General features: G+C 38.2%; 1 protein-coding gene across 10 annotated transcripts in view; it reads right to left on the reverse strand.

Annotated features, from left to right (window-relative positions):
• Window positions 1–24,472, reverse strand: part of CLEC12A (C-type lectin domain family 12 member A) — a 95,357-nt gene that overhangs the window by 26,884 nt on the left and 44,001 nt on the right. For 4 of the 10 annotated variants that reach the window (XR_010120871.1, XM_055280687.2, XM_055280686.2 and 1 more), the window contains exons 1-4: window positions 14,822–15,078; window positions 6,692–6,803; window positions 4,320–4,360; window positions 1,901–2,011 (exon numbers count right to left, since the gene is read on the reverse strand). Coding sequence is in view for 8 of the 10 variants with exons in the window: in XM_055280687.2 (XP_055136662.1) it covers window positions 1,901–1,991 (91 nt within the window). In the remaining 2 variants the exon portion in view is untranslated. Of the gene's footprint in view, window positions 1–1,900; window positions 2,012–4,319; window positions 4,361–6,691; window positions 6,804–14,821; window positions 15,079–19,373; window positions 19,461–24,472 lie in introns of those variants that run through there. The other 6 variants (XM_063639672.1, XM_063639673.1, XM_063639670.1 and 3 more) reach the window with 5 other exon arrangements.

Raw genomic sequence — 24,472 nt, forward strand, 5'->3', positions numbered from 1 at the left:
GTAACTGGGGTTGAAAATTTGTGTATCTTTCACCAGCAATACTCAGCTCTGGGGCAGACTGGGTGGATATTCGGGTTTAACCAGAACTGGAGTTGTTTTTATTTGTTTGTTTTTGGGGTTCTTGTTTTGTTTAGTTTTGATTTGTTTGAGGCAGGATCTTGCTGTGTCACCCAGACTGGAGTACAGTTGCCTGATTTTAGCTTACTACAGCCTCCAACTCCTGGGCTCAAGTAATCCTCTTTCCTCAGCCTCCCAAGCAGCTGAGACTATGGGTGCCCAGTTAATTTAAAAAAATTTTTTTTTATAGACATGGCATCTCTCTAGTTTCCCCAGGCTGGTCTCAAATTCCTGGCCTCAGATAATCCTCCCATCTTGGCCTCTCAAAGTGCTAGGACTATGGGTATGAGCCACTGCACCTAGCCAGACTGGAGTTTTTAAGGAAAAATTAACATACATTAAAGAGCAGAAGTGTAAGAGACTAAGAGTAGACATTACATAATACAATGTTATATTACATAATGTAGATTCTAAGCTGGATAATGAGAAAATTAGATGAGATTAAGAACATGAAGAAGACATGGATTCAATATTTCCATGAATTCAAGGAATTCTTGTGATGGGAACTTAAGGTGGATTGGCAAGAAAAGAGGTGGGAAAGGGTGTGAGAGGACAAGTAAAGGGCAATTGTTGGTAATATTAGGCTCATGATATGCCCATTCTCTTTCAGCATATAAAAGAAGAAATATAAACAAGGAAATAAAGACAGAAAATATTGTAAAATTCTTAGACCCTTCTTCTTTCTAAAAAACTTTCAGTATTAAAAAAGAAGCCAACAGAATTAATCTGCTACCCTTTCTCAAGATTTACAATGCTTATCGTAAATGGATCCAAGATGTAACAATGAAATTTCTGTTTATAGCAATGCTAGAATATCAAAGATGTTATATTCTGTGTGGGGAGAGGGGAGAGGACAACAACTTAAATAATATATGAGAATTTTGGCACTCTTCTCTCGTTATTTTTCTGTTTCTATCACCCTTCTTTGTGTTCTCCATTATCACTGTTTAAGTTATTTTTAACTCAAATACACTGATTTAAATTATGGATTCGCTAGGGCAGATTTCACTCCAAAAGGCTAGGAGCCAGAAGGTAAGAACCATACATAATAGGAAAACTACAGGATTCTGAGTAAGATGAAGAGTAGTTTTGTTTAAGTGAAAGTCAACACAGATGGCCCACTTATTTCATGATTTTGATTTGAATTGAAAAATACAAAGCTACCTGATATAATGTGGTTTTGAACATTATGAATATATTATGTCTTCTGATATTTCTTTACCTCTTTTCTTCCTTTATTCCTTAATGATTCATTTCATTTAACTTAACATATTTTATTTTTTAGTAAGTTAGTAAAAAATCTCCAAAAGAAGTAGGAGAAATTTTAGGGTGATTTATGCCTAGTTTGGTAGATAGTCAAATGAAATCTTTTAAAGGTCTCTCTGTCTGACACAAAGCATTTTCTTTTAAAAAAACACACACACACATATGAAATCATGACTTTTCTGAATGTGTTTCTTTTTCTGTGGCTTCATCTCATAAAGAAATAAAATCTTCACACAACCCAATCATTTGAAAAATTCTGTCCCTATTATATTGAGTGTGATAATAAAAAACTTCAAAAATGTAAAAGATTGACTATTCAATGCACAGATAAGTGTTTTTACAAAACCCTTTTTTCCTAATCATTTTGTTTATGTACTTTTGGTTCCTTTGCTTAAACATAAGAGACTTAATTGAAAATTTAAGTTGAATAATAACTATATCACTAATAGTGAAGATGCAAGGCTGTAACCACTTCTATTATACAAACTTACAACACATCCATAACTCAAAATCTTACCTTTTTCCCCAAATTTGCCAATTTCTTGGATTTTTTCTGTCTCACTGGAGTTCTGGAATTTAAGATCTGCATAAGTAACTTCTTCAGACATTGATGAATATGTAAAGAAATCTTGACAAAGTGTAAAAACACAGAAAGATGAGAGTGAGTTAACAGAGCTGAATGTTAAACAGGACCTATAATTTTAAACTTCTGTTTATAAACGGAAGCTTAAGCTTACAAGTTTAAACTTCTGTTTATAAACCTGCTGTACCAATCACCCATATGTCTGCAAATGAGCCAAATCTCATTTGTGGCTTCAGTTAAGAACATTGAACTGTTGCAACAGATAACGTCTTTCTTCCTCATATTTCTTCCTTTTTCTCAATTTCTATATATTTACCAACTACAGAAAGTAGTTTTTGAAATTGTGTTTGGATAACATTACTAGTGTCATGCAAGAGAACACAAATAACTAGCACCACGTGGTGCAGACATAGTGTAGGATTTATTGGCGAAAAACTTTCAAGTAGAAAAGATGCGGTTCTCAGACACTCACTAATCTGCACCTGTGGCCTGGCATAGATATTCCTTTTGTATCCTGATGAAGGTCCTGATAGAAGGGTTCTCTTCACTGGGAGACTGAACATACAGAGAGCACTCCCAAGGAGAATGAGACAGTTAGTGTCATTCCGTTGCCATGTTACATAGCTATAGGTTTGCCTAAGAGAGGTAGGGAATGCCTAGTTTCTCTAAATAACAATATATAGGTTGGTGCTAAAGTAATTCTGGTTTTTGCCATTAAAAGCAAAAGTAATTGTGGTTTTTGCCATTAAAAGTTTACAAAATTACTTTAGCACCAACCTATATATTAAGGGATTTGAGGCCCAGAAACCACACCAGAGAGTATGTATACTGACGGCCAAGGTCTGTATACTGAGGGCTCTGGAAACAGCTTTGCAGACCAGGAAAACTATAATCAGCCTTGCTATCTCTCTGCAGACTGACTCAATCCATTTGATCTCCTCCTCAGCTAAGCTACCAAAAGTAGGATGGAAATGAGTCTCCAAAGTCCATCCAGATTTGTGTCTTATTAGTTTGACTCTATAGTCTTAGTATTTTTTATTTCATTTATTGATCAAGAATGCAAGTGAAAGTGAGGGGGTAGAGAGGACAGTTTTTGAGTATGTTTTCTAATATTCATTAGTAAATCTTACTTTAAAATTCTTCTTGACATTGCCGCATGTAAATCATAAAATGGTTAGGTATTATTATTATACATATAAAAGAGAATGCATAAATATTTTAAAAAATCAATTAAAAACTAATTGCTTTATTATGTCACGATAAACAGGAAAAATCAAAGGCTCCCTTTATAAGAGCTACTAAAAATAAATAGGAAAATATTACAGATAGAAATTAACTAGATATTTGCACAGCCAAAATGAACAAAAAAATTTTAAAACTATTGAAGAAAAAAATAGAAAAACATGCTGTGGGATTAGAAGCATCAATACTGTATAAAAAGAAACTAAATTCTCCTAAATGTATCAAAAATTCAATGTCAATTTAATTAAAACAATAGATTTTCTCCTGATAAAGAAAAAGCTATTGAAATACATTTGAAAATATTACCATGAAAATATTGGCAGCCAAATTTAAAGGAAAATATATTCAAAACATGATTACTTCATCCTAAGTACTTTACTCATGTTGATTTTATCTTTACAACTCTCTAAACCAGGTACTATTATTATCACCCTTATTTTACAGATGGGGAAGTGAGTTGGGAAGTGAGCTGCGAAGTGGTTAAGTTTGTATCCAACATCACACAGTTGGTGAGTGGTAGAGTTGAGACCACCAAAGTCTCTGGTTCCTTGTTCAAATAGGTGCACAGGCTATAAGGCCTCTCCTGGTGGGAAAGACCAGCCCTCTATTTTTCCTAGGTGGATCAAATATTTGTATATAAATATTTGTTTATAAATATCTCTTTGTTTGTGAAAGGATGGAAACCAGCCACCACACAGGCAGAGTCCTGTTCTGTGTGCTATTGCTCTGTTGTTTCATGTGGAACATTGTTTCATCAATCAACCCTAGAAGATGAAGCGTATATGATGAATTGTAAAGGGAAACAAATGAAAAATCTCAAAGTCCTGTTTGCAAGGTGCTCTATTTTGTTGAAAATATTTGAATAACTATTACTTCATACAAAATCCTTGGTTTAGAGCCAGCTAAAACATTTATATCCACGAGAATAAGCTGAGATCTGAGATGACTAAATGGTTTCCCCTTCACAGCCTATATCAGTGTTTTAAAAATTTTGTTATTGATATATAATAGTTGTATGTATTTTGGAGGTACATGTGATATTTTGAAACCTGTATACAATGTGAATGACCAAATCAGGGTAATAAGAATATTCATTCCCCCAAACACTTACCTTTTCCTTCTGTTGGGAATAGTACAATTCTTCTCTTTTAGCTATTTTGAAATATACAATAAATTATTGTTAACCATAGTTTTCCCACTGTACTATCAAATACTAGAATTTGTTCCTTCTATCTAAGTTTATTTTTGTACCCAACCAACTTATCTTTATCCCCCATCACCCCTTTCTAAGCCTCTGGTAACCACAATTCTACTTTCTGCTTCCATGAGATTCATTCTTTTAGCTCTCACATATGAGTGGGAACATGTGATATTTGTCTTTCTGTGCCTGGCTTATTTCAGTTAACATAATGACCTTCAGTTCCACTCCTGTTTCTGCAAATGACAGGATTTCATTTCCTTTTACGGCCAAATACATTGTGTATATATATTACAGATACCTGCACTCCCATGTTTATTGCAGCACTATTTGCAATAGACAAGATATGAAGCCAAACTTTATCAATTTTCATTCCAGTTGAATACTAAGAGACAATCTGCAAATATAATTACAAATGTCTTCCAGTATTAAACATAAGTGACATATTATCCATTACCTAAATTATGTATTTTTTGTGGGTTATTATTGTCAGGCCTCTGAGCCCAAGCTAAGCCATCATATGCCTGTGTATATGTCTGTGACCTGTATGTACACATCCAGATGGCCAGTTCCTGCCTTAACTGATGACATTCCACCACAAAAGAAGTGAAAATGGCCTGTTCCTTCCTTAACTGATGACATTATCTTCTGAAATTCCTTCTCCTGGCTCATCCTGGCTCAAAAGCTCCCCTATTGAGCACATTGTGACCCCCACTTCTGCCCGCCAGAGAACAACCCCCCTTTGACTGTAATTTCCCACTACCTACCCAAATCTTATAAAACGGCTCCACCCCTATCTCCCTTCGCTGACTCTCTTTTCGGACTCAGCCCACCTGCACCCAGGTGAAATAAACAGCCTTGTTGCTCACACAAAGCCTGTTTGGTGGTCTCTTCACACGGACGCGAGTGAAAGTTATAATGGAAAAAAGGGAAAGAAATGAAGATAGCTGAAGAAAAGTGCACTTCAGAGTCACATAATTTAAAAGTTGAGAGACCACAGTGACAGTGATATACTCAAGTACAAAAAAGAAACACATACTTGGGATCCAAAAAAAAAAAAACAAACAAAAAAAACCATGTTATACATTAAAAGGAAAATTTAAGAAGATAAAATAACAGGACAATTTACAAGATATAGATAAGACCAAAGGAAACCATGAGGGATAGTGAAACACCCCAGGGCTAGCTACTGCGGGAAGCCATTACTACATTAGGCCTGAGAGAACAATGCTGGTAGCAATTAACTGAAGCAACAGAAACTATAGCTGATGAAGGCTGCCTCCCTGGAGGTACACTCAGTGAGAACAACTCCATATCCATTTCCTAGTGCTGTAGGGAAGGATTCGCCCACCTTTAAATCTTTGCCTATTCTTCCTATTAGCACAAACATACCTAGAGCTTCAGGACAATAGTGTCCAGGGATATTATACATAAGAGTCAGCATCCTAGGGCACTGCAAAGGGATTAGAATGGTGAAGAGTAGATCTACTGAAATCATTATCTGAACCATATGTAGGCCAGTTTTTATCATTTGGCTCGTCAATTGGTGTTTTGATATTTAATTCTTTTTTTTTAGGTTGTCTCATAATTTTTTATTAAATAACAGGCCTTATGTATTAAAAACAGAAATTTTAAATGATCTTCCTACCAAAAAGTTTTGTTTCTTTTTTTCTGGCAGTCACATAGAATATAAGCAGTAAACCTTGATTGATTGGAGCCCTCAAATTTTGCCTTCTCAGTTGTTTTACACATTTTATCCAAATGTTATAAGTATCTTTTTGTAGGTTTCTTTCATCTGATACAAGCTGCAATGCTATGACTAGAATTGGCTTTATTCTGGCTTTGTTCTCCAACAAACTAAAATTGGGAGGTTATATAGTGAGGAAGGAATGTAGCTATGTGCAGGCAGAAATGTAGCTGTGTGGGGAGTGTAAACCAAAAATGAAATTCTAAGGCCCCTCAACCATCTGAATGGACTTCCTCTTCAACCAGGGCTCTTTGAAAATTAACCTGAGAGATGGGTTCAGGCCATGACAGGAAGTGCGTGTGGAGCACACTTCATTATATCTCTCAGGCATTAATACTTAAGTCTCTCTCAAGTCTGCTATCTGGAGGCTTTATTTGCATGATAAAACCTTGGCCTCTACAACCTCTTATCACAACCCATATATTTCCTTCCTATTGATTCCAGATCTTTAGATAAACTCAACCAATTGCCAATCAGTAAATGTTTATAGTTGATTGAAGTCTCATGTCTCCCTAAAATGTACAAAACCAATGTGTACCTGAACCACCTTGGGTGCATGTTCGCGGGGCCTCCTGAGGGCTGTGTCACGGGCATGGTCACTTGTATTCGGCTCAGAATAAATCTCTTCAAATATTTTACAGAGTTTGATGCTATGTGGACGGGGGAAAATAGAAGTTAGGCAGAGGTAAGGAAAAAATCATGCTGGGTGAAGGATCTGTAGTCTCATTGCCTGGGTGTGGTGCTCTGATGAGTTTCAGTTCCTTGCCTGAAAGTCGGTTTCCTGAGCAAGAAACTCAGGAAAACAAACAAGTTTCAAGTTTTAAGACCAGACAGTGTCCATTTCTATGTGTCAAAACAAAACAAACAAAAACACCTGTAAATATTAGCTCTATAAGATAACGGGGCCGGTTTCAGTCTCTCTTTTCTTTTTATCACTTCCTCAATCATGGAGAATCTGGTCATTGATCCTTCTGGCTGCTTCATGCTGAGGAGGGGTGAGGTGGAATAATGATAAGGAATGGAAATGTGCCACTATAATCAGAAGTACTCATGAGTACCGGGTCAGCATCTGGCTTGTTGGAACACTATGATCTGGGTACTGTTATTTTAGTTTTAGAACAACATTTTAGGCCACATTGAACTAGGATAATAAATAATATAGGTAAACCAATTTTAAAATACCAGAGAATTTGGAGTGGATCCCTTGGGGAATCCAAGAGAACAACCCTAAGCCTACCAAAAAATATTCCTGATTCATTATATCGTATATGTGAAAAGCTGTGGTTTTTAAAGAGAATAATAACAACTGAAAAGTGCATATTCCTTTTACAGTTTCTTATCTAGGATCTTTGGCTGGGCTTTGAATATTAACTTAAGGCCATGTGTAGGTTCACAAGAGCATGACTGTTTCCCCTGGACGGATCCCACAGTGACTAGTTTTACTGAGTATGTTGAATCCATGGTTTAACACTGGCTAACTTGACAGACGAGTGGGTGGTCAGCAGCACCTCAAAAAGACTGACCTATTGTGGTTGCAGCTAGTCTTCAGCCTGGTTGCAGCCAGGTCTTCGGTATGATTTGATTCCCTGGTTTCAAACAGGGAAGAGGCAAGTCCATACAGAAATGAAGTCTATTGGAGACACTAGTTAATATATTCCCTAATTGTTTCATGTATGACATAGCTTCTGTTTCAGGGGAGGAAAAAATCCTCAAGCATCAGAGGGTCCAGGAAAACAGTCTCCAAGTAAACATTTTGAAAGAGGCTAAGAGCTAACCCATTTCTGGGAGCTACCAGTACCCTCAGCAGGGCAAGGGGCAAGACCTTTTCCCAGGTAAGATTTATCTCTTGGAAACTGAGGTCCCCTTGGAATATGCCAGAGGGAGCATTGATTGCCAAACTTTATTTGGTTCCATATCATTTCCAGGGTGGTATGACTATCTGCCCCAAGTCCATCATGTTCCTCAGTGGGACCCCTGTAACCAAGGGACTTAGAGTCAAAAAAGACCTATAGTCAATTAAACATTCTGGGCCAGACAAGAATAGAGGTACCAGAGACTCATTACCATTAAAACTCAAAGCAACGAAAGAGCCAAAAACCAAAAAGTAAGGTTAATATTTCTTTCTTCTTTATTTATTTTTTTCTTTTGGCAGAGTTTTGCTCTTCTCTCCCAGGCTGGAGTGCAGTGGCACAATCTCTACTCACTGCAACCTCCACCTCACTGGTTCAAGAGATTCTCCTGCCTCAACCTCCACAGTAGCTGGGGTTACAGGCGCCCGCCACCACGCCCAGCTAATTTTTTGTATTTTTAGTAGAGATGGGATTTCATCATGTTGGCTAGGCTGGTCTCAAACCCCTGACCTCAGGTGATCCACCTGCCTCGGCCTCTCAAAGTGCAGGGATCACAGGCGTGAGCCACCATGCCTGGCCAAGTTAATATTTCTATCATTGTTCCTGGATCAAACTGAGGGTCAGACTGCTATTTCTTCCAGCCCAATAACAAGATGCAGATGAACTGGGGAGGAAGAGAGTTTTTTATTTCTTTAACAAGTTATAGGGAGAAGGCCTGGAAAATATTGCCAGACCAACTCAAAATTACAAAGTCTTCCAGAGCTTATATACCTTCTAAGTTATATGTCTGTGTGTAAGTGCATTCATCTAAAAACATGAGTGATTAACTTCTTTTAATCTATAACTGAGATCTGAGTTCTGAAGACCTTCCTCTGGAGGCTCAGTAAATTTACTTAATCTAAATGGGTCCAGGTACTGGGGTAATTATCCTATCTTGTCTCCTGCTAAATCATGGAGGTTTGGGAACTTCCTTGAGATCTCCAATAAACTTGTTTGTGGAAGCCTGGGAAGTTTCTTCAGACCGCCAGTAAAACTCGTTTAATCCTAATCTGGTCCTGTTAAGAATTCCTTCATTATCTTGTCATGGTCAAAGGCCCAGCAAAGTCCTAGGCAAAACTCTTGGTGGGCTTTTGTTAAAATCCAGCCTTTGTATAAGGGCACTGGCTTTTTTAGCTTTTAACATTTAAGTTAACCACTCAGTCAGTACTGAAACAGTTGTTATGGAGGCCTGCATTAGTGAGACCTGGCCTGCCATATCATTATAAAGCCAGTCCCCCGTGGCTTACATTTGAAGCATATCTGTTGCTTCACCTGGAGTGCTCCACTTGGCATTTATAGGTGGAGTGGGACAATTCTCCTTCTCAGAGTAAATAGTTCTCATAGTGTTTTTGTTTTGTTTTGTTTTGTTTTGTTTGTTTTTTTTCAGGCTTAAGGTATTAGTTTATTCTATACCAATCAAGTTGTTATTATAACTACAAGAAAACCAGAAAAATAAGACTTTTCACAGTCAAATCATCCATTGGAAAGAAACTATCAAAACAAAAAAACCCAAAGAACAAAACTTTGAGCTATACCCTCAATCTACAGTATGTTTGCTGAATTGGGGGTGTGAAACAGCAGGAAACCATTACTGCATGTGATCATAGTTGTAATGATTTAACTATAACATAATAAACCTATAATATGTATGCCTCGTAATAAATTATAGATCCCATAGTAAAAAGCGACTTTTTGTTCAACATTTATCAATTGGGAGAACTGCTCCCTTCTTCTGCAAAAAAGTCATTAAGCTGCATGTTTCACCACAGAATAACTTTTGGAAGAATTATTTAAACCTTCTACAGTAATTCACTTGCATTCCTCTTCTATTTTTAATAACCAAAAACATACACAAGAGATGTAAATATACCTCTAGAATTTTTGAATGACTGGACAAAGCAGTGTTAAAAATTCAACAGCACTAATTACTAGCTGAGCAGTATAAAAACCTCTGAATAAATCCAGTCCACCAAGGAGGCTGTTCTTTTGGGAATAACCTCCTGTGCGCCTGGATTATATATACCCATCTGCAATTGTTCAATTGTGAGTTGTGGGTTTTGTATCAACCGGCTCTTCTACTCTGCAGCATTTAAAACCAAAGACATTGTGCCTAAATTAATTGCTCTCACAATTTATTTTAGTAAAGGTTCAGGAAGCTAATGATACTGATTTGCAAAATGGAACAATTCCTTCACATTATACCTTCTAGTTTCAGAAGTTACTTAATTCACTCCTTCCCCACATTGACTACCTTCCAGGAAACCACAGGTCTCAGAGGTACTTTCTGGTTTCCTGGCATAATTTTCTCCTTCGTGAGCAGCCTTGAGGCTAGTGATCTGAGTTCAGACAGACCCACATCTAGGCTTGGTTTGGCCCCAAGGCCTGACCCAATATTCTTCTACTTTAATTTTAGCTATTATAGATGTGAAAGGAAAATAAATCTTGGGTTCCCCAAATCACTAAGCCAAAGAGAGAAGTCAAGCTGGGAAATGTGTCAGGCAAACCTGGCTCCCATTTTATTCCATTGAATTTCACCCTGGCAATGTAAATTGATAGCTTATCTTCACAGGTATGGGACAAAGGATAGAACTTGAAGTCAACCCTCTGCTCATCTGAAACAAATGCATATCTGATTGCTTCCTCTGCCCTTTCCTTTGTATAAAAATGCAGATTCACTGATCTAGACTGAGGCATAAGTGACTGTTTCTTTACCACACTCTCACATGTAATTGTGTATTTAGTGAAAGGCTGATCAAAGTCTCAAAAGAATACAATCATTTGTCTCTTATCTACCCACACCATTTTTTTTTTTTTTTTTTTTGAGATGAAGTCTCACTCTGTCACCCAGGCTGGAGTGCAGTGGCATGATTTTGGCTCACTGCAACCTCTGTCTCCCGAGTTCAAGTGATTCTCCTGCCTCAGCCTCTTGAGTAGCTGGGATTACAGGCATGCGCCACCACACCCAGCTAATTTTTGTATTTTTAGTAGAGATGGGGTTTGTCCATGTTGGTCAAGCTGGTCTCAAACTCCTGACCTCAGGTGATCCGCCCACCTTGGCCTCCCAAAGTGCTGGGATTACAGGCGTGAGCCACCACCCTACTCACATCTTTTTAAAATTTCTTCCTCTTTTCCCAATATCTGCCCTTTCCCCTTTAAATATTGAAGCCCTCAAAAGCATCTTTGGAGAAAGGCACAGACTTGTGTTTCAGGCACATATCCCTACCCTTGGCAAAATAAACTTTGAAATTAATTAAGACCTGCCTCAGATACATTTTGGTTTATATTGATAACAAAAACCAAGGGATTGAAAATTTTGCTTTTTTTTAAAATTAGTTTTTATTTCCTTATGCATCCAGTGAACCAACTTCTGAGGTGTTGAATCCATATCTAAATTCCACTGGTAACTTATACTTTTAATAACTGAATGCAGCACAGCACAGATGTATCTCCATACCATGGGTGACCAGGTTGCCATAGGTCAAAGGTTAATCTAATAACAGGTGTACTATAGTTTTCTTCCAAAACATAATGTTTCTCTCTCCGCTCCCCATTTCCATGAAAGGCAAATCACAGTAGGACCAATTTATTTGCAAAATCTGTTTTAATCTTATGATAGTTTGCCTGATGATTTGCATAAACTGAAGCAAGAATTATTGTTCATATAGGCTTTTTTAAATTGGCTTTGCTGGAACTTTTCATAAGGAATCTCAGATTTGATTTTTAAGGGCCTCTTGAGCACAACCAAGAATTGATCTGTGCTTGCAGATTTCTGTATGAATTGGGTGAATTCCTCTTTTCTTGAGGTCCCAAAATAACTTGAGGTTTCTGGGCCTGAGAACATTCATGTTTCTCATCTATAAAATGTTAATATCTGATAGACAGCCCAGGATTTCTTGCTTCCTAGGTTTCCATTAAAATTTAGGGTTACTAAGAATAAGAATTCTAGCAAATTGTATGATTCCATGTACAATGTGCCAAAGAAGATGTGTTCTTATTGATTAAAGAAGTTATTTTGTTTAACTCAGAAGTTATCTAAAGGTTAATTCAAATTATGGATTTAGGTTGTTTATGAAACAGGGTAGAAAGGAACCAGTAACTAGGGGAGAGAGATATAGATTAGTCCCCTGTGTTAGACAAGGTTTTCTTAAAATATTGATTGGACAAGAGGTTTTGATTTTGATTCTATAATCTGTTACTTTTTGAATACTTCTCAGATCTATATCTCCAAAGTGCAACTTTCTTATGTTTTGTTGCTTTCAGCTTATCTCCCCTTGAAGGAGCCTGAAATGAAACTATCTCCTTCAACTTTGTCAGTTCCTGTATTTTATTTTTTTCCCTCTTGCCTTAACTGCTGTCATGGTCTGATGCTGAAATATTTATTTTTAAAGTCTAGAGAAGCAGCGTCTTCCTCCAGTATAACTTGATTCTGTCCTCTTGGCTTTTCTTGATATGTCTACATCATTTATCAGGTTTGACTTTCAGGTTTTCAAGATGGGATTCCGATAGGGGAAGCAATCACAATGCAGGAGGTTTTTCTTTGCCTTTTGGTAATTGACCTAAGAAACAGATTTTACATTTTATCAAAATAATTTCATTGTTACTAGGTTTTTGATTGCTTAGGAAAACTGAGATTTAAGGAATTAAGGTTTTTACATCATTTAACTTTCTGTATTGAAACTCTTTCATAATTGGAAATGACCAGACATCTCATGAGCATCCAAAATAACTTCAAGATATTAAATTACACAAAAAGTTCACTTAGAGCATTTATGCCATTTATATTTCATTCACTTTTTTAGCAATTATCTATATTACTTACGAGAAAAGAGATATCAAAGCTATTCATTATTTCCTTGTTAACCATTTTTATAACTTGTATATATTAGATGTTCACCTAAGTAAGAAATATAAAGTTGGCTGGGCCTGATTGCTTACGCCTGTAATCCCAGCACTTTGGGAGGCTGAGGCAGGAAGATCATGAGGTCAGGAGATCGAGACCATCCTGGATAACATGGTGAAACCTCTTCTCTACTAAAAAATACAAAAAATTAGCCGGGCGTGGTGGTGGGCACCCGTAGTCCCAGCTACTCGGGAGGCTAAGGCAGGAGAATGGCATCAACCCAGGAGGCAGAGCTTGCAGTGAGCTGAGATCGCGCCACTGCGCTCCAGCCTGGGCAACACAGTGAGACTCCGTCTCAAAAAAAAAAGAAACATAAAGTTAAACACATGGATACTTGCACCAATAATGCAAAAGTTTCAGCTATTTTTATTAAACTAACAACATTAAATTAGTCTTATTTATCAAAAAATCACACAAAGATAATTTTGTTCTTGGCTGGGTTTATAGTCTTATAATCTTTTTGTCGAACGCTGACACCTTTAAATATCTAGCAGAGACAAATGTAAAACCCAAACAAAAAAGTATGCTGACAATTCCAAACACATTTCTATTTTTATTTTACAAATGATCTAAAAGCTCTCTTGTTTATTAAAGATTTACTTAAGTCATGTAAACTTGAAAAATGCTTAGACTCATTTACTTAATTTATGAACACTTTTTAATTTATAAGCCAATTTGCTACCCTCTAAAAACAACACGTAACATCTAGACACATATACCTACATACACACAAAGATCCAACAGCTTTTACCTTTAAATTCCAGCCATGAGATAGCAATACAGACTCACTGATTTATGAACATGTTCACATGGATAAACTTTATTTGTTCTGATAGGTAATCCAATAAAGGTTGTGAAACAAAATTTTGAGTAAAGCAGTTTCCATGATAGTTTGATTATTATTTTTTTTTTTGAGACAGGATCTCTGTCACCCAGGCTGGAAGTGCAGTGGTGTGATCAAGGCCCACTGCAGCCTCAACCTCCCAGGCTCAGGTAATCCTCCCACCTCAGCCTCCTGAGTAGCTGGGACTACAGGTATGCACCATTACACCCAGCTAATCTTTGTATTTTTTGTAGAGACAGGGTTTCACCATGTTGCCCAGGCTGGTCTCGAACTCCTGGGCTCAAGTATCTGCCCACCTCAGCTTCTTGCACCCAGCTGGCAGTTTGATTTTTAAAGGCCAAATCTCTCCAGACTCCAAAGAACTCTGTAGCCAAACAGCACCACATACTAATCAGGCCTGCCTCTCCTTAGAGCAGCAGCATAGAAGCCTGGAGACATGGACTTCCATCCCATATTCGCATTCAACAGCAAAATAAATCCAAATATAAGGCAGCACTACAATTCAAAGACTGTCTGAGATCAAATGAGATTGGGCATGTTCACTATGATATGGGTACAGATGTTCCCTCACTCCACTGGCCCACAGCCGCATGCAGACCAACCCTGAAGAATACGCCCAAGTGGTCTGCACTCAGATCAAACCCTGATCTCCCACAACTACATCAACACACAAACAACCACCAGAATACAATCTAACTGCTACAACAATAAGCAAGTCCCTGGAGAGTCTAAACTGAAACAGTTGTGTTGCTTTCTCCCTGTTTGTTGGGCTGGTTCAATCTGCAAATGGAGATTCCTTCGGAATTTCTCAAATTGAGAAAAGCAGATCCTGCTGTCTGGACCCACAAATGACACTCACTTATCCAGACACATACTCAATTACTAACAAGCCCCAAGAGTGTCTGAACTGGAACAGTCAGGGTGTTTCCTCTCTCCATCAGTTGGCCTTGTTGAACTTGCCAACGGAAGTTCCTTCAGAATTTCTCAAATTGAGAGGAACCATTCCCACTGTCGGTATCCACAAAAGACACTCACCTATTCACATGCAGATGTCAAATTTCAAAGGCTGTTCTTCCTAGGCAATCAGAAATGTGGTTGGGGCTTGCAGCAGCAATGCTAAATGGAGACTAAAACCCACATCCTGCCTAAAACGGATGGGCTGCTCCTTAGGTTTGCAGAAATTCTCCCAGCTGGTGACAGCCAAGCCAAGAGCAATGTCTTCCTGATGAGGGAACCAAAATCTGTTACTGAAATGCCAGAGGTTCAGTCTAGGTCCCGTTACTCATCGCACAGAATGCCAATCACTGAGGCAAGTATTTCCAGGGGAGATGACTTCATTCAGGCGCTGCAGCTGAGAAGAACTGCAGATCAGTTTCAAATTCATCTCCCCAAGTGACTGAAATTGGGGGTTTACATAGCAGAGGAGGAATGTAGCTACATGCACGAAATAATGTAGCTATGTGTGGGAAAACAGAATTTGAATTTCAGATAAAAATGACTTATTTTTAATGTAAGTATTGCTCATCAATGTTTGTATTTGTCTTTGCAATTATTTGTGGTCGATGGAAATTCAAATTTAACTGGAAATCTTGTGTCTTTCTTTGCTAAATATGGCCACCATATCCATAAGCCCATTGGAGTGGATTGGCTGAAAAAAATGAAGACAAATTTGTATAGGCAGCATACATTCTTTTAATGAGAAGAGTGACTTAGTCTCACCACGCACGCTAAAGTACACTCTCCCCACCCTTCTACATACATTGTCAGTCAACCTATTCACCACCCAATCCCATGTTTTTCACAGCATTTATCAAGTATTTAGGTGCTCAGTTAATATTTTCCAGATGATTGAGAGGCATCAGGATGTTCATTATGTTTCTTTTATGGACTAACTGCCTGCTACTCTAGGTCAAGTCACAGAAAGCTAATGGACTGAAGCAAGAGCCCAGCTACTAAGGTTTCTGGAAAGTAACTTTGCTAGTAAAAGAAGCTTCATAATGCCTTCAATGGTTATTTATGTTGTAGCTTGTGTCAGAATGTCCTTCCTTTTTAAGGCTGAATAATATTCCATTGTATGTATATACGACATTTTTTTATTCCACGCATTGATGGACACTAGGGTTGCTGTAACCTGTTGTTAGCACAAAGTTCTAAATTCAGACTGCCGCAACAACAATAACAAAAAACTGAAATATATGCACATATCCACCAAAATGCTGGGTCTAGTTGTCACCTTCTCTGCCTCTTTAAATTTTTCAGGGCAACAGGAGATTTGATGGGGAATGAACACCCCACAGCTCTGTGCAGGAGTGCCTGGAAGTGAGGCCAGTCAAGGGAATGCTGCCAGACAACCAACTCAGCTTCAGACCATCTTCAGATCGTAACCCACCAGGAACCGCGGGCTTTGCCAGAGCACACTTTTGGTTACTGCAACTCAAGTTGGCTTCTAAATCTCAAAAAATATGACAATGATACAGATTTTTTTATATACTTTTGTCTAAAACATTTAAATACTCATTCCTAAGTAACTCATCTCCAAATCCAATGCTAGAAAAATGGAAATAATTACAGGCAGATGCAATGATTTAAATGGCAGATGCAATGATTTAAAAGATTCAAATGGTTTCTTGAAGTAAAAAGAGCAGTCTCATGTCAGAAATTAATAGGTCCAGTCTAGCACAATATTGAGACTCCAAACTTCAACTTAAACTCTACTTGGAAGGCTGCAGAAGAGGAGGCAGGCTGTTTTGCTGCCTCTTTTTTTCCCTAGCATCATCAAATTCTCTATTCATTGGCTGCTGTTTCTTAAACATTTCATGGGAAAGAGAAATAGAAGCACAGGGATCTGCTGTTAATGGCTCTTTCTCTTACCAAGTGCTGTTGGGGTTTTTTCAGAAGTCATATCATATGACTGAAACTTATCTCCTGTCTGATTTCTTCTCAATTTTTGGGATTCTACAGATTCTCACCATTAGGATTTCAGTGTCTGGCAGTCCTCTGGGAAACTACTTTTTAAAAATTATGGTAAAATACACATAACAAAATTTTTCATCTTAACCATTTTTAAGTGTAAATTTCAGTAGTGTTAAGTACATTACATTGTTTTGCAATCAATCTCCAGAACTATTTGCATCTTGCAAAGCTAAAACTCTGTATCTGTCGAACAATGACTCCCCATTTCCTCTTTCCCCCATCCCTTAGCAACTACCATTCTACTTTCTGTTTCTATCAGCTTAACCCTTCTAAGTAACTCACGTAAGTGAAATCATACAGTACTTGTCCTTTTGCGGCTGGCTTATTCCACATGGCATAATGCCTTCAATGTTTATTTATGTTGTAGCTTGTGTCAGAATGTCCTTCCTTTTTAAAGCTGAATAGTATTCCATTGTATGTATATACCACATTTTTTTAGTCTACCCATCGTTGGACACCAGGGTTGCTTTAACCTGTTGACTTGTGAATAATGCTGCTATGAATATGGCTGTACAAATCTCCTGGAGATAACCTGCTTTAATTATTTTGGCTATATATCCAGACGCAAAAGTGCTGGATTATAATTTAATGTTTAATTTGGGGGGGAACCACCATATTCTTGTCTGTAGTGGTTACATGATTTTACATTGCCACGAAAATTTCACTAGGGTTGCAATTTATCCATATCCCTATAGTATTTGTTATTTTCTGGGTTTTTTTTTTTTTTTTCCACAGGAGCCATCTTAATGGATGTGAGGTGATCTCTTAATATAGTTTTGATTTGAATTTCCCAAATTATTAATGATATTGAATGTCTTTTCATATGTTTGCTGGACATTTGTTTATGTTTTATGAAGAAGTATCTATTCAAATCCTTTGCCCAGTTTTAAATCAAGTTATTTGTTCTTTCATTTGTTTGTTTTCTGCTGCCCTATAAGAATTTGTGATATATTCTGGATTTTAATTCCTTATGAGATATGTGATTTCCAAACATTTTCTCCCACTTTGTAGGTTGTCATTTCACTCTGTGGATTATGCTCTTTGATGCACAGAAGTTTTAAATATTAACATAGTCCAATTTGCCTATATGAGTGGTAGTGGTACCACTTCCTTTTTTTATGTCTTGCAATGAGTAAACAACCTACACACACAGACACACACACACACACACACACACACACATACTTAAAAAATATTTTGGTGGCCAGGCACGGTGGCTCACACCTGTCATCCCAGCACTTTGGGACGCTGAGGCGGGTGGATCATGAGGTCAGGAGTTTGAGACCAGCCTGGACAACATGGTGAAACCCCATCTTTACTAAAAACACAAGAAATTAGCTGGGCGTAGTGGTGGGCACCTGTTATCCCAGCTACTCAGGAGGCTGAGGTAGGAGAATCGCTTGAACCCATGAGGCTGAGGTTGCAGTGAGCCGAGATCACAACACTGTACTCCAGCCCAGGCAACAGAGTGAGAATCCATCTCAAAAAATACGTATTTTGGCAATAAGACTGTTTTTGGTTATGTATCCAAATTCATTCTCTTCTTCTATATTTCAGGTAGAATCCTAATTTTGTCAGTGGAGAGTGAGTGTATATGAAATTGTCTATATCTATATCTATATATCTGTCCCTAGTTCCTGTGCAGAGCTTCTAAAAATGTAATTTCCTGAACAGTAGGGGTGCTAGGGGCATCTTTTATTATTTGGTTTTTAACCTTGGTTCCTAACACAGAGTGCCTAACACCTTTGTAATTGCCTGTGTGATAGGAGCATCTGACACAGAGCTCCTAAATCCCTTGGAATGTTCTGGGCAATAGGAGTATCTCTGGTTCTAATGAGGTGACTCTTGGTAGGCTCTTAAATGAAGGCTGGTTGCCAGAAAGACGAAGACATGGTTAGAGGCTTAGACATTTCAGTCCTACCCCACATTCACCATAGATGGGAAAGGGGCTGGAAAAAGAGTTAGTAATCAATCATGCCTACATGATGAAACCTCCATAAAAATCCCCAAAATACAGGGTTACAAGAACTCCCAGGTGGACAAAAAAACTTATGTGCCATGAGGATGATGCACCCCAACTTTATAGGGACAGAAGCTCCTGCACTCTGGACCCTCTCAGACCTCCCCCCAACTATCTTTTTATCTGGATGTTCATGTGTACTCTTTATTAATATCATAAACTGGTAAACATTGAGTGTTTCTCCAAGTTCTCTGAGCCCCTCTATCAAATTAATCAAATGTGATGAGGGGTCGAGGGAACCCTCAATCTGTAGCTGTTTGGTCAGCAGTTCCAGAGGCCCAGACTTGACATTGGCATCTGAAGTGGAGGGCAGCCTTGATGGACTGAGCCCTTAATCTGTGGAATTTGATGCTAACTCCAGATGGATACTGTCAGAATTGAATTGAATTATAGGACATACAGTTGGTGTCCCCTAGAGCAGCAGTCCCCAACCTTTTTGGCACCAGGGACCGATTTCAGGGAAGATAATTTTTCTACAGACCCTGGGGTAGGGGAAGATGGTTTCAAGATGATTCAAGTGCATTACATTTATTGTTCACTTTATTTCTAGTATTATTACATTGTAATATATAATAAAATACTTATACAACTCACCATAATGTAGAATCAGTGGGAACCTTGAGTTTGTTTTCCTGCAACTAGATGGTCTCTCTGGGGGTGATGGGAGACAGTGACAGAACATCAGGCATTAGATTCTCCTAAGGAGCATGCAACTTAGGTCCCCTGCATTCACAGTTCACAGTAGGGTTTGCACTCCTGTGAGAATCTAATGAGCAGCTGATATGACAGGAGGTGGAGCTCAGGCAGTAATGCAAGTAGTGGGAAGCAGCTGTAAATACAGATGAAGCTGCTCTCTCTTGCCTGCTGCTCACCTCCTCCTGTGCAACCCCGTTCCGAACAGGCCACGGACCATTCCTGAAAGGCCATGGACTGGTACTGGCCCATGGCCTGGGGGTTGGGGCCCCCTGCCCTAGATAATTGATTTGAGGAGAAACCCCCTCCCCACACATCTGGTGTAGGAAGGGAAATATTAAGAGTATTGTAAGAAGAAAACAATCCCCCCGCCCCCATATATATACTTGCTTCTATGAGGCAGAGGTTGATCTTATCTCTAATGATTTGGTTGAATTTAATCTAAGCCAATCATATTGTTTCTATTCCTCTTGAAATTATCATCTTAAGAAGGAATATATAATCTGTCAAGTAAATGAAAAATGAGAGAAATCTTCTGGTTGAATTCTAGGAACTATTTTCCATTCATTAAAAGATAGAGGCAGAGAGTGGCATGGTGCAACTTCATGGTAAGGATCACTAAGGATTTCAGCAGCCACAAGAAGCTGGAAGAGAGGTGTGAAGCAGGTTCTTCCTCAGAGCCTCTTTATTCCAGATTTCTGGCCTCCAGAACTGCAAGAGACCATATTTCTACCATTTATAGCTTTGAAATCTGTGCTAATTAATTACTGAAGTCACAAGAATACATTACATAAATAAGTATAAATAATTCTTATGTATAGAATAAGGTCTATACATATAAAATATATGCTTATACATGCATATGTGTTTGTTTGTATATGTATTTGTGTGTGTGTATATATATAAAATTATATATATATCTTTCTCCAAGCTGGAGTGCAATGGCAGGATCTTGGCACACTACAGCCTCCGCCTTCTGGGTTCAAGCAATTCTCCTGCCTCAGCCTCCTGAGCAGCTGGGATTACAGGCACCTGCCACCACGCCAGGCTAATTTTTGTATTTTTAGTAGAGACGGGGTTTTACCATGTTGGCCAAGCTGGTTTCAAACTCCTTGACCTCAGATGCTCCGCCTGGCCTCAGCCTCCCAATGTGCTGGGATTACAGGCATGAGCCACCGTGCCCGGCCGTATATGTATATTTTAAAGAGAATGTCTGTGGGGAGTAGGGTGTGTGTATAAACTTTACTTTGCATGGTTCTAATATGCATAAACTTCACTTCTCACAGTTTAATTAAATAACCCCAACAGCACAGTTTAATTCTTTAAGAGTGCTTATCTCTGTTTGTATTATATTTACTGTAAGTAATTGTATAAAGTAGAAACTTTCATGCTAGCTTTTCCGCTCACGAATCACTATATACATGTTTGTTTTGTGATTAACGACCAATCATGTCACTTTTTTCCAAGTCTGTCAATGATTGATTGGTCACCATGCATCTTTTATCAGTTAATACAGAATAACATGGAGAGTTATTCTGTATTGTTTTGTAAATGTCACACGGGTTTGTCACTGTATGACAATTTCAAAGGAAATTTGAAACAGGAAGACAAGAAGAGGAAGATAATTGAAACAGGAAATTGGTTAGTGACACAAAGTGCAGCAAAAAATGACGCTGGAAGGGAAAATAAAATAGAAGAGAAATGAAGTTAGAGAAGCAATAGCTGTTGATAGGGTTATTAATACTTCACCTTTTGAAGAGTCTGTAGATAATGCAACCAGAGGAATTTAGTAAAGACACACTCATTGACAAAAATAAGGTAAGTGGTTGTGATGAAAAGAATGAAGAGGTCCCAGAGGAAGTTATACGAGCTAAAGTGTTCACATCAAATGAACTCTCAATGTGTTTCCTAACATTTCAAGTGCAAAGAATAGTACCTTGGAAGTCTATCCAAATTTAGGAATAAAAAAGCTTGAGAAGGCATCTAAAAGATGCTGGCTCCATAGTGTAAGTGATACAACAACAAGAGCACGTGCTCAATTCACACTACTCTTTTTTTTTTAAGCAAAACATTTGAAACTCAGTGTTTTTAATGTTTTAATTATAGCATGCTTTAAAAATATTAATTTTACTGTTGTTCACATTTCCCTATACGTTTATGAGTGACAGTAAGATAATTTTCAATCAGGAAAAGTGGATAAAGGAAAAATCATACTTTTCCCTATTATTAAAATAGCTTGGTGTGATATCAGCTTGTGCAGTAATTTTTATTATCACACACTACAGTGCAAAATAAAAACTGCCTGTATATGAAACAAGCTTTCATTAGTTCCTATGAAAACATGTAAAAACAACGGCTTTGTTTTCCCACATTTTACTAAACACTCCACAGGTACACTTAGAACACAGCGGTTAAAAATATAGAACAGAAAAAAGTTATTAAAAACAAGAAAATGGGGGCAGATCCACCTTGTGGTGTGAGAGAATGTGTACGCTTTCCAGTGCAGGCAATTTATGTTATATGCCTGTGTCCGATCTGAGATTTTTAGGGAGACAATATAAAGAAGCCCGAAAGAGAGGGTATGGGACTCCCCATTCTCTACTCTGCGTAGCAAGCAGGTGGGAGGTGAGGTGTCCATTAGGTTGAATTCTCAGTTATCGCTGTGCCCCAGCCAATGGTGGGCTGCGGAAATCACGGGCTGTGGAGTCATCGCTGCCGGGGCAGAGGCACCGTTGGTGCAAGCCCGGCTGCCGTTGCTGCCCCTGCCTCGTACAAACGTCAGAGAAGGCACATGACACGCCCCTGGGGGCCATCTGGCCGAAGTCCACCTGCGGGGCTGAGTGGAGGATCCTAGGTTGCTGTGCTGTTTCTCCTACTGTCTTGCTGCCGCACCACCCCTCAGAAAAACCGGGTCCTCAGTTTCCTGCGGTTTGCACTCACCAAATATAATTAGCAATTTGCAGTTCACCCACAGGATTATTCCAGCCTCTGTGATCACACACAGAAGGATGAGCCTTCCTCGTGAGGGCTGGAGATGGAGGGAGAAGGGATCGAGAGTGAGGATGGGACGGAGGTTGTGGAGCAGAAGACCAACACGCCAGGTGGGTGAGGTTGTGTGATTATTCTAGCATCTTTTCTTGATCCCAGCTTGCACCCTTTTAGCATTGGGAGGGAAGGGCAGGGTAGGGGATAGCGACCATAATATAGGTCTTAAGTAAAAGCAGTTTTCATTAATAAAACAAAGACTTCAATAATAATAATAATTGGCGATTCCAGCCTTCTCCATCATATTGGAAAAGACAGTATTTCATTAAAAATACTTGGAATTTTCCCCTGGAAAAGGCAGTATTTCATTAAAAGAAGCTACGAGGAAACTGTTGGTTTTCTGTTCTGGAAGCAAGGCAGAAGAATTAGGAACACAGTTCTGCCAAATAGCACAGCAAAGTGGAGCCAAAGCACCTTCGAGGCTCCTGATGTTCAAACGTTAGGTCTTAGTTCCCTTTCTTGTTTTTCTAATATATCAATTGCTGAATTGTGAACAGTAGAACACACGGAAGATAGAGAAAAGAGATAAACATGATGGGTTTTTTTGTTGGTTTGCTTGTTTTTTTCTCTCTGGAACATAAACAATGACATCTGTTTCTCTTTGGTATAATAGAAAGGAAAATAATGATCATCTCAATTTTTATATGTGGAGGCATTGCTTTTCTTCTCTGGGGGATTTTAAGATTTCCCAGAAAATGTAAGTAAACAATTTCTGCTAAAATTATTAAATTAAATTGTTTAAATTATTGTATTGTTGATTCAGTTGGATACCAATAACTAGCCTTTCCTTCCTTAATATAGAACAATTTAGAGGTAAAAGCATTTTCCAAGATACTGCATCTAATTGCTCTTCAAACTTAGTCACCTGCTTCACCTTCTAGAATAATCAGTCTTTCAATAAATATGTATCAAGCTTCAGGCACAGTGCTACATGCTGATGATTCAACAATGAAAAAAATGGTATTTCTTGCCTGAAAGTAATTTATCTTTAACTGAATAAAGAAGCATGTAAGCAAACAACTGTAACACAAAAGAAATAATTACTAAATAGAACTATGTTGAATTTGAAGCAGGAGAGGAGATTATAAGTTAGCTGTTGTAGTCAAGGCTTTAATGAAGGGAGAAATATTTGTGCTGAATCTTAAAGTCAAGTAGGCATTTATCAAAGATCATCTTAGAAAGAACATACATGTCAGAGAATCACACCAGGTATAATTATGATGGAGTTACAAAGAAGTAGGGTGAGGAACTGGCAATTGTATTATAGTTCCCTAGTGCATTAACTCTTTCACTGCCATTCATTATTAATTTATACCTTCTCCTTCATCTCCATTCTCCTCATGCTCATTCTCATGTCTATACCCTTGCTTCCAACTTGTTCTAATTTTAACAATTTGTAGGAAACTTCCCAATGCTCCCATCACCACACCAACTTACTGACTCCATCTCTGCCCCTACACTCTGCCTAGACTCCTGGAACTGTAGATTCAGTATTCATGTTCTACAATAGATCCTATATTCTTTCACTGGATCAGTAACATCACCCTAGTAATTCTCCACTCTCCTCCACCATCCTTTTTTCATCCTAAACTGAAACATCTCCATCAGCAAATATGACATGCTGGTATCTATATCAACCTTGAAAAAATAAACAACGAAAACAACAAAATTTATTAGACCCCACTTATCTTTTAGCAACCAATTTATTGTCTTTCTCCTTGGTATAGCAACCTCCTTAAAAACTTCCTTTGATGGCTTTTCAAAATAATTTTTTATCTTTCCATTTTCTGTTAAATCCACTTGGATCAAGCTTCCACTCTGCTTTTTCCACTAAAAAAAAAAAAAAAAATTCACTTGACTTACATGACGCCATATTCTTGTGGTTTGCCTCCTACTCTTTTCACCAACAACCCTGATTCCCTGATTGTCCTTCACTCCAATCTGTTTTATGACAA

Source organism: Symphalangus syndactylus, chromosome 5, assembly GCF_028878055.3.
Source record: "Symphalangus syndactylus isolate Jambi chromosome 5, NHGRI_mSymSyn1-v2.1_pri, whole genome shotgun sequence".
Taxonomy (NCBI): Eukaryota; Metazoa; Chordata; class Mammalia; order Primates; family Hylobatidae; genus Symphalangus; species Symphalangus syndactylus.